At 38.5% G+C, this 13,033-nt stretch overlaps 1 protein-coding gene across 10 annotated transcripts in view; it reads left to right on the forward strand.

The window, feature by feature from the left end:
* Positions 1-13,033, forward strand: part of Lpp (LIM domain containing preferred translocation partner in lipoma) — a 606,732-nt gene that overhangs the window by 285,427 nt on the left and 308,272 nt on the right. For all 10 annotated transcript variants that reach the window (XM_013160167.3, XM_063261224.1, XM_013160168.3 and 7 more), the window contains one exon: positions 12,722-12,844. In XM_013160167.3, coding sequence (XP_013015621.1) covers positions 12,722-12,844 — 123 coding nt within the window. The remainder of the gene's footprint in view (positions 1-12,721; positions 12,845-13,033) is intronic.

Genomic DNA, 13,033 nt, shown 5'->3' on the forward strand with positions numbered 1-13,033 from the left:
GACCTAGTTCTTAGTAACATAATAGGTCTTGTAGTCTCATTTTGATGCCTGTATCCAAGACCTCTCCCCTTTCACATTTTTAGCTTGAGTCAGGCAAAGTGCAAGAACTTTGGAGTGAATTGTTTGCGGCCCGCATTCCAGTTCTTCTCTTTCCTAGCTGAGTGATCCTAGGAAGGTCTCTTTACTTTCCTACCTTTAGTATTCTCAGATGATGGACAGCAATAAGACTGTTTACAAATCTCTTTGGATGCTGAAAGACTGAATGTGTGCTTCCATGTTGACCAGAATGGGGCAGAGGAAGCCCTGCTCCATCTCACCATGTGTCCAGCAGTTATCACCCTGGATCCAGTGGACTGGGCAGCTGGCTGGTGATTGTTGTTGGCTTGTGTTTTTATTTTTCTTCCCAGATCTTCCTTGGAGCAGGAAGTTTGGCAAAGAGAAAACGATGATCATATTTAGAAAACTTATTAGAGAGCTGATGCATGTTTTATTGGTAGAAAATATAATTCCTGCGATGTTAGATAATTCTTTTTATATCTTTTCTACCTCAAGCTTTTGTGATAACACATAATGAGCATTCAGCCTTTTCCTCTCCCGACTGCTTGCTTCGTCACTGGTACCTCTCTTTTCCATTTCTATAATCAGCCAGTGGCTCTCAAAACTATATGTGCTTCCTCTATAAAACTGCAATCATTGCCCCTAGTTTTGCAAAGAATGTTTCAGATTGTATCTTGTTAGTATCTGCTCTGTTGCTTCTATATTTTCTACTATCAAAATAATACTTAAACTAAGTAGAAGCAGAGCAGATCAGCTCTAGCTAAGTGGCTATAAGTGAAAAAATAATAAGAAAAACTGAAACCTACTTTAAGCTCATAACATCAGATAGGTTGCATTATGTGAGTGGGTTAAAATACCAGCACTTTTACACTGGAAGAAAACAGAGAACTCAAATCCAAAGCTCTCATGATACTGGTGAGAGACTAAGAAGGGGGCAGTGACCTGTCCACAGTCACACCAGGCACTTAAGCAGAACCACAATGAAAAATTTGTCGAGAGCTTTTCATATTCCTTCTGCTTAGATCTCAACCTGACTGTTCCCTACAGAGAATTCTTAATATACGCTGGGTAGGTAACAAGAATCACATTTCTGGGTCGACGTTTCTAAATATTCAGTCGTCTTCAGACATTAGCTCATTTCTATGTTTCTTGGGAGACAATTACTGTAATATCTTTTACTCAAGAGTACATTCTTTTGTGGAAGAACTGATACCAGGAAGCATCGGTCCACGTTGGGCATCCTTTGCTTATCACTCGGCCATCTTATCATGAGTAGATCTTTTAAGCTGTCCTCTCCTTTGATTACTTTTTGGCAGGATCATGGGATCTTACTAGACAGTAGCTGAGGTTCTTCCTGTCTGCAGGGTCTATAAATCTGACACCTTCTGACATTCCCTTCCAGGAATGCCTGTAGTATTTGTGTCCAATGCAGTCTCACCTGGCTTACGGATAGATTCTTCTCCCTTTGTTGCAGTGTCCCATGGGTGAGAGTGAAATCTGTGAGTGGCTCCTTGCTCCCCTTTTCCTCAAAGTTTCCTTATCTGGAAGACAGAGTGAGACCAACTTTTCGTTTCGGTTAGGTGGGCTCTGAAGATTGATTGAAGTAAAACTTTAGCTCCTGCTTTGGAGAATATGTTTCACGAGTGGCTAAGGCTTCAGACCCATCTCAGCATTTTACTCAACAATGATCTCAGACAAGCTAAATCATCTCTTAAGGGGAATTTTAGTATCTGTGAAGGAGAATTTTAGAATAGCCACTTAAATTCCCCTTCTAGTTCTGATATATCATTAGTTTGACTTTTTTATCTGTTAGCATTTATAATCAGTTCCCAAATATTCTTTATCCTGATGAGTGATGCTTAGCTCACAGAATCATAGCCACAGATGTTTACAAGGATTTTAATGGGTGTCGCCTTTATTTTATAGCTCTGTCTGCATAGCATGGGTATTTGGCATGGAAACTGGACACTTTTTCTTGGTTTCTTATGTTGGTAATATTTTGAGAGGTCATTGGAAGAATTCATAGGAAAAAAGATTTGAGAATAATGAACCAATATATAATGTTAACATCAAATTCCTACATAACCAAACAATGGCGTATATATGAAGTAGTTGTAAAATTTATCATTTTCTAGCACAATGGACTTATGTTATAAAAATGCAAAGTATGAAAACTATCTTCTGTGAAGTTGTAAAATACATTTAAGAGTCAAATTTTCCTGATACACTTTATTTTCTATTGCACACTGCAGTGAGTACCAAAAAATGTTTCAGTACATCTTTTTAACTCATAGGCCCAAAGAATTACTGTGTATCCTCCCAATATCTTCAAATGTGAAAATACCCTTTATGTAAATCCAAAGTATGTTTTTCCCTGCTCTTTGAAACTTGTCTACTCCAGGTATTCTGTTATGTCACTTGTATTATACAAAGGATCATCATAAACTATTGCTAATCCTAGATGATTTTATGGATATCTTTATAGATAATTAGTTCAGTTGGATGCTTTTCCCATGCATGTGGACTCACTGGCCAAGGGTCTCTCAAGGACTCCATTTCTTTATGTAGAGTTTGCCTAGACAATCTGCAACGATGGCTTCCATACATTCTTTTGTAGAAATGTTTCATGGTATATTGCTGAGGAGGATGGGGAGAACTCATGATAGAAATTTAGACTTCATCTAATGGTATCTCAGTCAAAGAAGCTCTGTTTTTATGTTTCAGAAACTGAGATTTCATGTATACTTTCACTTTCAGAAATATCCCTACTACTTAAAAGGGATAATTCATATCTATCTTCATATCTATTTTACTGTGTGTCTCTTATTGTGGCTACTTCTGTGGTCTTTATTTTACTGATGGAGAGATAGTTGATATATATCTTCCATAATAGAATTATTTTCATGGAAATGGACCTGAATTTTAATTGTATGAGTTGGATTAAATGTATATTTTGATATTATTTTATTTACAACAGTGGTATTTTGGTAGAAATAATTCAGTGAGTGGATAATTATAGTGAAAAGTGAACATTTAGCTACTTTTATTTGGTTTTGCTTTTTTGTGTGTGTGAATAGAGCAATGAATAGCGAGCCACTTGCATATGCGTAGGGACTGCTTTAACCTTGTCCCTGGCTTTATTTACAACCCACTTGGCTTAATCTCCACATTGATCTACTCTGGGGCTTTGGTCTGCTTTTAGTTCTATGGCAAAGATAATGGCAAACAAATCATGAAAACTCATTATAGTTTCATCTAACATTAAAGATTATACAGTAAAAAGGGACCTGTAGGCTAATACCTTCACTTTGCACAGGAAAAGATTGAGTTCCAGAAAGGCTGGGTGGTGGCGCAGTACACCTGGCTTTCTGCTCTTTTCTGTGAAGGAGTGAGTCCTGGGCTGGCTGCCTGCCTCAGGAAGGCTGATAGTGGGAACCAGAGCCCCTCCTCCTCCAGAGCATGGAGGGGAGTGTAAGGGGGCTTATGCCTGAGGTCCTGTGTCAGGGTCAGAGGCAGAGTGGTTGAACTCTTACATCTTTCTTTTCTCCCATTCCCCTCATTTCCTCCTCCTCTTCCACCTCTTTCTCCTTCCTCTCCTACTCCTTAATTTCTTTTGCTCCTGAGTCATTTGCAGGTCTTTTACTCTTCTGTCTGCAGTGAAAGCCTTTTTTTTTTTTCTTTTTTTTATCGGTACCGAGGATCGAACTCATGACCGCCTGCTTGCAAGGCAGGTGCTTATGCAGCTGAGCTAAATCCCCAGCCCCTATCCTCTGAATTTTTAAACAATTATCAATATGCATCATCCTTTTGTTGGGTCATGGGCATAACTCATCCCAACAGCAGTTTTGGTTCACGTTCTTCAGGTCAGCTTTCTAATCTCATATTTTTTGTTACAAGCCAATGGTTAGGTTTACATGTAGGTTTATGGACCCTTGATCAGGTGCCCTGCTTTGCCTCTGTGGGCTTCAGTGTTCAAAGTAGAGTCACGTGGCTGGATCTGAGTGTCTTTTAGCCACAGAGGTGAGGAGAGGGTAAGACCATTTCTTTCAAAGAGGATATCAATTAGCTGATCATTGTTAACTTTAGGTAAGTGTCCTTGTCTGGTAAGTATGAGACAGAGAATATAAAGGGGAAAAAAAGCTGAAGCATTTATCAAGCCTATGGTTAGGTTTTAAATTTTGATTTTTATCCCTTCAAGTATGTTAGATCTAGGAAAACCCTGTTTTCTTATGTTCCTTTATTTCTCTTTCATTCAATGCTATGTTCCTAGTTTCCAAGCTATTATTCCATTTCTTACTGATGTTTCTAAGTTGAATGCCATCATATTACCTGCCAAGATGGCTTTTTGAAGTAGATTTCCCCAATGCCCTTAACCTATGGAAAAAGTGACCTTAAGTAATCATGAGAACTGAAATTGAGTCTCATTTTGCATACTAAAAAAGTTGATTCTTTTCTGTGCGTTGTATTTTAGGCTTCTTAGGAAGGGGAGTTCTTTTATTTCTACCTTGTCTACAGGGTTTTTTTTTTTTTTTTTTTTTTTGTCTTTTTCATTTTTACTGGTACCAGGGATCGAACTCATGACTGCCTGCTTACAAGGCAGGCGCTTATGCCACTGAGCTAAATCCCCAGCCCCCTCTACAGGGTTTTATAGAGAGTTTCAAAGAGCATACTATATTTGATACCTCTAGGCACAAAGGTGCAAATAACATTTGCTATTGCTCTGTAAGTCCTGCGAGCTTGGGGGCATTCCTTCTTTATACACTACACTACTTAATGTAAAATAAGAGTGGCCTGCGAGAAAAGTCATCTACATGAATCAACCATGGCAGTTATCTCATAAGCACTGGTATCACGGAGAGTTAGACAAACAAGAGTTAAATCATCAAGTCAACAGAGTTGTCTGTAATGTCCTCATAGAAAGACTGCATTTCATGAGATAGAGAAGTAGATTTTTCATAAACATTTCAACTAAAAAAGCAGAGGAAGAAATATGTACCCCAACATGAACCAAATTATTTTCTTTTCCACCGACTTCTACCCTTTTGGAGTTCACTCAATAAGGGGGCATTGCTAGTAAAGAAAACAGATCATATTTATTTGTTGTAATGCTCATCCCTGAATACCACTTATCTCAACTTACTATCCCAGAATTAGTGTCATGAGGCTGTTTATATTATAAACCATGATGATTATACTAAACAGCAGTGTTAGCATTTTCATGTTTACTTTTGCAGTATTTGGATCACCTTTTGATGTTTCTGTGGCATCATTAACAGTATGATCTAACATAGATTGTTTTAAAGAATATATAAATTCACTCTGACAGTACTCTTTCTTTCTCTGCTTTAATTGTTCACTGTCCACTTAGTTGTTCCAAAAATGTGGTTCTCCCTGGAGCACTGTCAATATCACCTAAGAACCTGGTAGGAAGTAAAGATCTTGGGCCTTATCCTGGACATACTGAAAGAGAGATTGTAAGGCTGGGACTTCAAGCCCTACAGGTGCTTCTGTGTGGTCTACTATCATAGCACCATTGGTCTAAAATTAGACTCTCCATAGTTAGTTCCTGGCATCGCTGCCCATGTTTCAATACATAGGAACTGAGTCTACGGAAGTCCTTCGCTATTGATCAGAAAACTTTTAAAAATTACATGCTCAGTTGAATGATTGTCAACTGAAGCATTTGTATTAAGACTGGATGAAACAGTAACTTTGTAGCTAAAATTCATGGAGTACTTATTATATGACCAGTACTTGACATGTGTGAATTCCTTTACTCCTTTCAGAAAGTGCATGGAGAATACAGCAAAGTTAGATTAATCATTTGTGATTATGAGAAGCCAGATACAGATATCACATCCTATTATCTTTCTCACTACTGTTTTTGTGTCAGGGAAGTTTTGAGAAGATGGTTTAATGAAATAGAAATAAAACATTTTGATCATGTCCTCAGCTTTATAAAAAAATAGATGAGTGACTCTTGGTCAATGGGTGAATTAGATATATACTTTGTTCTGTAATTTACAAGAAATATACCTTTTTAATTTCTTTTGTTAACACCATGTTTTTCTTTATTCTACTAGTGGTAGATGTACTGAACATAATATAGAATTGAATTTCATGTTGTTCTGTTAAATATTATTGAAAAGAAAATTTTGATTACATATAAAAATAATGTATTGTTTCATGTTATTAGCTTCCTGGTTTCCTTCGCTTGGGGCAGTTTTTTATTGCTAAACTATAAGGGCAACTTTTTCTTTCTGTAATGAATCACAAAGGGAAAGTCCAACCTTATTTAGGATCAGGGAGCCCCTTTTTTCCTACTCTTTTATGAGGTCAATCCTGAGAAGTAATTTGAGGTTTGTGAAACACGATTTATTAAAAATCACATTTCAGCACATGCAGCATAGTTTTGCTGAGGATTATTTGGGCTCTCAGTTCTCTTTTGATAAGTGCCATAAAATTTTGGTCCTCAGATCCCCCTTCTGTGACATGCAGTGTGACGTGTCTGCTGCTTCCTGGAGGCTGCTGGCAAGGAAGTCAGGGTCACACATCATTTAAATGTCACATTGAATGTTGGCTGAAACTCTCGCATACAACCTCGCAATGGTTGGAGTGACTGTTAATGAAATGATTCTTCGTCCCTTGCTTTTCTCACAGTCTGAGAGAGGTCTAGCTTTTTAATAATGTGATTTGATCAGTAGGTTCCTGCTGTTGCTTCATAACAGAGGACTTGGTAGTTAGCTTGCTACTCTACCCTAAATTGAAATGTATACTTAACAAATCACTTGTTATTATGCAAGGCAAGATCCATTTATTTCCACTGATAAATGATGAATGTTCTCATCACTTCATAGTCACTAAAGCCATAATCAGTTCAGGCAAGGATTATTCATGGGTGCTAAACCCATTGAATGAAAGGTTCTTGTTGAGCATATTGTTAGCAGAGTCTCAAAGTATCAACTCATACATTAAGAGGGCTCTTTTACTGTATTGAAATTTGGAGGAAACCATCTTAACTCAGTCTTCAAACTTGGCATCACAAACTATGGACCAGATAACCTCAGGACCTTTCTAAAGTGACACAGTGCGAAAGACACATGTCATGCATATAATATTCTCAACAAAGTTGTCTGATCTTAATGTCATCATCAGACAAAGCCAGAGGATTGAACTTGTTGTAGGATACCTGGACTGTAAAACAGAAATAAGCTAGAATCCTATTCTAGATTCAAGGAGACTCAAAAATACATGCCACCTCAATATATGATCTTTGAGTAGATATTTAACAGAAATTAATAATAATAGGTAAGAAGGGAACACTGATGAAATTTGCAAATACTTGCATATTAGATATTACTACATCCACATCAAATTTCTTGAATGAGATACAGTATCAAAAAATTAATAAATTTTAGGAGCTACAAACAGACTTACATATGCATGGTGAAGGGACTTTTTAATCTATGAACATTTTACAAACAATTTCATTGTAACAGCAAATAGAATTTATGTGGTAAAGAAAAAGTATTATGAAATGCGGCTGTTGGAGAGTCGGGGTAAAGGGAGTTTTTGAGTGAAGTTTATTTTCTATTTATTAACCTTTCCTGTGAGGCTTTTAAAATGCATTCATGAAGAAGGAATAAATGGATACACACACATTAACAATTCTCTTTCATACCTCATTACTGGTATTCCTTGTTTCCTCCCATGAGTTGGTGAGTTAGCCCTGTTTGTGCTAAAATATGACCCATCTAAAGTCAGACTCTTAGAAATAATCTGACCTTATTTCACCCTTACACTGAATTCTTTGATTTGGGGCTTTAATTTTATATCTTATTTTAGACTGGGAAGCCATCACTGCAATTCTGCTACCAGCACTGATATTTATGAATGTCCAAGTCATAGTAATCTGCAGATGTGATAAGGTGATCCTTTGTTACACACACACACACACACACACACACACACACACACACATTTGTGGAATAAATCAATATATTATTTTTTTGCAAATGATATCTTCTGAGTGTTTTATTCATGAGGAATTTGTGACTGTTAGTGGAGGACACAGCCACTGGGCTCCTTTGTGCCACAGCCCTCACTGTGTGTCATCCCATTCATGCATACTGACCATCCCACAGTGACCACCCTGCACATGTCTGACCTGGTAGCTCCACTTTTCACTTACTTCCTTTTCCTCCACCGACCTATCTGACCCACCTCCTGGGGCAGGTAGAATGGGGTTTGAAAATTCTGCAGTAAATGTAAACCAACGGGGGAGCTGTACCTTGAAAATAGGAATAATTATCACCTTCTTCTTCCTCATAGTAAGAATAATAAATAATCCACTTTTCCATCTTGTCAGTGGGCAGATGTAAGTAATGTTTTACAGGGCTCCCCAGAGAGCACCAAGGACATTGGTGACTTACTTGCCCACACTGGTGACCATCTCCATGTAACAAAACCCACACTGGTGACCTTCTCCATGTAATAAAACCAAACCAACTTCAGGACTGGTTTTCCTTTCTTTGCATAACCTATCTTATTTAATCTACCCTGTAAACTCAGTACTAATTCTTAGAGTTGATTCCTATAATAAATGACCTATATGCAAGCATTCTTTTTTTTGGTCAAAATCCAGGATTACAGAGTGTGGAAATTCTTACTGCAACAGTGAATATTTTATTAGAGTTCTTGTGATAGCTTAGGAAAATACACTAAGCCAAGTTAGCCAGGGACTCTTGGATTTGCCCTTTGGTGGGGTGCTAACCACCAGGTGGACTGGGGGAGCTATAGGATTGGAGAAGACATTCTAGTGAATCTGTAGGATTCTATTTTGTTATAGAACTAGTTTCTAGCCTTAAATTTAAATTACTAAGTATAACAAGATTTTCCATATACCTAAAGACACCATGAGAGGAGAGGAGGGTACCAAGAGAAGAGGAGGTGTGGAAACTTGGGCAGGACTTCACTTATTTGAACCAAGACATAGAAGAGATAATTGAGAATGAGAAAGAGTCCCAGTCTTATTCACAGTGGGTCATTAAAATGTAGAACAAAGCTATCATAATAAGGTAGAGCGGCATGGGGGTGGTTGCTCATGGAAATCGCACAGTGTTAGTCTGAAACCTGTTAATAAATTACATCAGGCTAATCTGAGAAACTGAAAGTGGAGAGCAATTCCAGTTTAGGAGAGAATAGAGATCTGGAAGCCAGTTGAAGTCCTGCAAGCATGGGCTGGTTGCACTCCCTAATTACTTGTTTCATTGTATAGCTCAGGGTAATTCAGCGACTTTTGAGTCTCTGTGGTTAGATATCATGGGCATAGACAGTTGACTTTCTGCTATAGTAAAGCACAGATGTTGAAGACCTGATTATATCCTGTCTTTTTCCAGATACCCCAAGGGAACACTTAACGAACGAAGCTTCTCTTAAGAAGAATAATTAACAATAGCTATATTATTCCTATTAATTTATAGTTACTCATTGCTATAATTAATGCTATTTATGAAAATCACCATAATTATAGCACTGTACAATTTACAAAGTATTTTCCCATCCATTTTGTTATCTAAATCTTGTAGCATCTCTCTAGGTTAGGTAGGGCAAATGGAGTTCTCTTCATTTTTCAGATGAATAAACTATGGCCCAGGGAAGAATTTCACAAGGCTCCAATTCACTCTTGGGCTGACCTCTGAGTTTATGTAAATATACTTATGGAATTCATGTTTATGATATTTTTTGTCTTCACAAAAGAAAGTCAAGGTCACCTGGTTCTCTACTGCCTTCCATAACAATAGCATTCTTATGATGCTAAGAACCACTACCCAGAATGGTTATACGCAGTTTATTTGTTAAAAAGATCTTTATTTTGAATAATTTTACAGTATTTCATAGTTGTTTGTTTGTTTTTCTATTATTATTTTTTTTTGGAAGTAGGAATCAAACCCAGGACATCACCCACATGCCTTGCCATGCCTTGCCTTAGCTTTTCCTTCCTTCCTTCCTTCCTTCCTTCCTTCCTTTCTTCCTTCCTTCTTTCCTTCCTTCCTTCTTTCCTTCCTTCCTTCCTTCCTTCCTTCTTTCCTTCCTTCCTTCCTTCCTTCCTTCCTTCTTTCCTTCCTTCCTTCCTTCCTTCCTTCCTTCCTTCCTTCTTTCCTTCCTTCCTTCCTTCTTTCCTTCCTTCCTTCCTTCTTTCCTTCCTTCCTTCCTTCCTTCCTTCCTTCCTTCCTTCTTTCCTTCCTTCCTTCCTTCCTTCCTTCCTTCTTTCCTTCCTTCTTTCCTTCCTTCTTTCCTTCCTTCCTTCCTTCTTTCCTTCCTTCCTTCCTTCCTTCCTTCCTTCCTTCCTTCCTTCCTTCCTTCTTTCCTTCCTTCTTTCCTTCCTTCCTTCCTTCCTTCTTTCCTTCCTTCTTTCCTTCCTTCCTTCCTTCCTTTCTTCCTTCCTTCCTTCTTTCCTTCCTTCCTTCCTTCCTTCCTTCCTTCCTTCCTTCCTTCCTTCTTTCCTTCCTTCCTTCCTTCCATCCATCATTTTTGAGATATGGGGAATTGATGCCTCCCAAATACTAGACAAGCCCTCCAGTGAGCTAATCCCAGCCACTGAGTTACACCATCCTCTTTCCCATTTCTTAGTGCTCTTTTGGGCTAAAGATGCAGTGTTCTAAGATAGAAGCAGTGACACCTTTCTCAGCCAGTGCTCCACTGGCCTTAAATGGTGAGCAAGACAGGAGAGTTCAGAGTCTGAGAAAAACACAACCAATTCATTGTACATGCGTATATGTTTTTTGACTAGAGCAAAGAAGGTAAGGAAAAACACACAATTCCACAAGTTTTTCCTTGAAATCTGGGCCATCTGGCTTGATGCACGCATCTGCACACACATGTATGTGTGCATGACTGCCTTTTATGTCAGCTGGAGCAGCCATGGCTGCCGCTTGTACCTACAATTGCTTTTACCCAAAAGGCATTGATGAGAAAATGCTCACTGGCTTAACATATGTCAAAGTCATTATTAATATATTGACTCAAAAATACTTTCTGATACCTTTACATATGTCAGGCCCCAAGCAAAATTCTGGAAAAATGCTGAAGAATAAAATACAATGTTCACTCTCATAAAATCTACATTATCCTAGGGGAGAGGCTGACCAGAAATGGACAAATGCACATAAAAACATAGTTTTTAGATGGTGGGTAGTGATAGATATTACTAGAAAAGTAAATTAAAATAGGGTGAAATGATAGGAGGACATAGAGAACTTATAACCAAATGAGAGAATCATGAGTGAGATACTTTGGGGATGATGTGCTCAAGGTCCCCATGTTGAAAGGTGGCTCACAAACAGGGTTACCAAATGACTGAGGAGGAAGATGGCAATCTAGGTTTGGCTTCAGGAGTTGGCTGCAGCTTCAGAGATGCCTGATTCTACCAGTGTGCCTGGAATAAATCACATCAAGGAGGGATTAACTCATGCTGGCTGAAGTCCCCAGAGACTGGGTAAATTGAGTCATTCCTATTAAGGGGCTTTCACTTGCATGCTTCAGCTCTCAGAAGCTGTCTCAGTGAGCAAGGCCTTAGGAACAGAGGAACTAGTGGTCTTAATATGACGTCTGATGTCATGCAATCAGTAAGGACATGTTTGCCTTGTGTTGTAAGATTTAATGTTAGTCTTTCAGGGTAACCTATTTTTGTTGTTACTAAAGATATCCCACTTTCTTGGCTAATGCCTTTTCTAAGCTCTTGCAGATTAATTAGACAGTCTCCTAATATTTGTCCGTCTTTGACAAGCCCAATTGACTTAATAAGATTACAGTAAATACCCATTATTTCAGTCCAGTTCTGGCTTGCTTAAAATACACTTTGGTTTCTTGATGGAATCTTAAGAGACTCTTCTATCCTACATAGATGAGCATCACTGCATTGTCAGCTTAAAAGATTATTTTTACTACACTCTGTTTGCAATCCTGATGTACTTCACTTTGTATCTCCTTCCTTCGAACTTTAGGAAAATTGTTTGCTTGTTTTTCCCAGACTCTACCCAGTTTCTGGAAATGCACTGTGGTATTCTCCTGGTCCTCTGATTTCCTATCATTGACTCACAGTTCAGGTATTTACGAGCTCCACAGACCCCCAGTTTCATCACTCTTGCTTACTGTGCACGTTCTCTCCCTGTCTCCATGGCCAGAACTCTGATCTTTTTCTATTTCGGGCTTTGGGTAACTTGCTGGGGTTTTGCTCACACTATAATAGTCACAGCTGACTTTTCTTTCTGGACTATCCATTGCCCTCTTTTCTAAAGCTGCTCCAAGAAGGTATCATCACTGTATCCAGTGGTTCCTGTATGCAGCGATCCTGCGAGATCTCCTCAGTTGGTTATGCCTCTCAAGTGCAGGGTTGGGTTTATTTTCTCTCACTTGTGTCTTCATCCAAGAAGTATCTGACTATATGTTTGACCTTAACTTGAGCCCCTCATATTCAGCTTTCTTACTTGTCTGAAAGTGGTAAGTCTGCCTCAGTCTACCCAAGAAGAGTTAATTAAAACTTTTATAAAAAAACTTTATGCAGAAGAACTTAGAAAGCCAACGTGTAATGTAAGAATTTGAATTCACAGTTCTTTCAATGAAGTGTTATTTGTTTTTAATGTGTGTGTGCCATCTCTGACAGGCGAATCCCGGAGGAAAGACCCTTGAGGAGAGACGCTCAAGTCTGGATGCTGAAATTGACTCCTTGACCAGCATTTTAGCAGACCTTGAGTCCACTTCTCCGTACAAACCTCGGACTCTGCAGGTTAGTGCAGTCCAAAGTAGCTCTCCATGTGACCAGCCATGGACCCTGTACCTTTTCTATCCTCCTTTGATCCAGATTGAAATCATCTTTTTATGTGATAACAACATGTGCCGGTTAACTGGCAGAAACATTTTAACTTGGTTTTGCTAATGATTTGTTTTGAAAGGAGAATGTAATACAAAAATCTTA

This window comes from Cavia porcellus, unplaced genomic scaffold (assembly GCF_034190915.1).
Source record: "Cavia porcellus strain 051 isolate PalLab524CR breed Dunkin Hartley unplaced genomic scaffold, mCavPor4.1 scaffold_14, whole genome shotgun sequence".
NCBI lineage: Eukaryota > Metazoa > Chordata > Mammalia > Rodentia > Caviidae > Cavia > Cavia porcellus.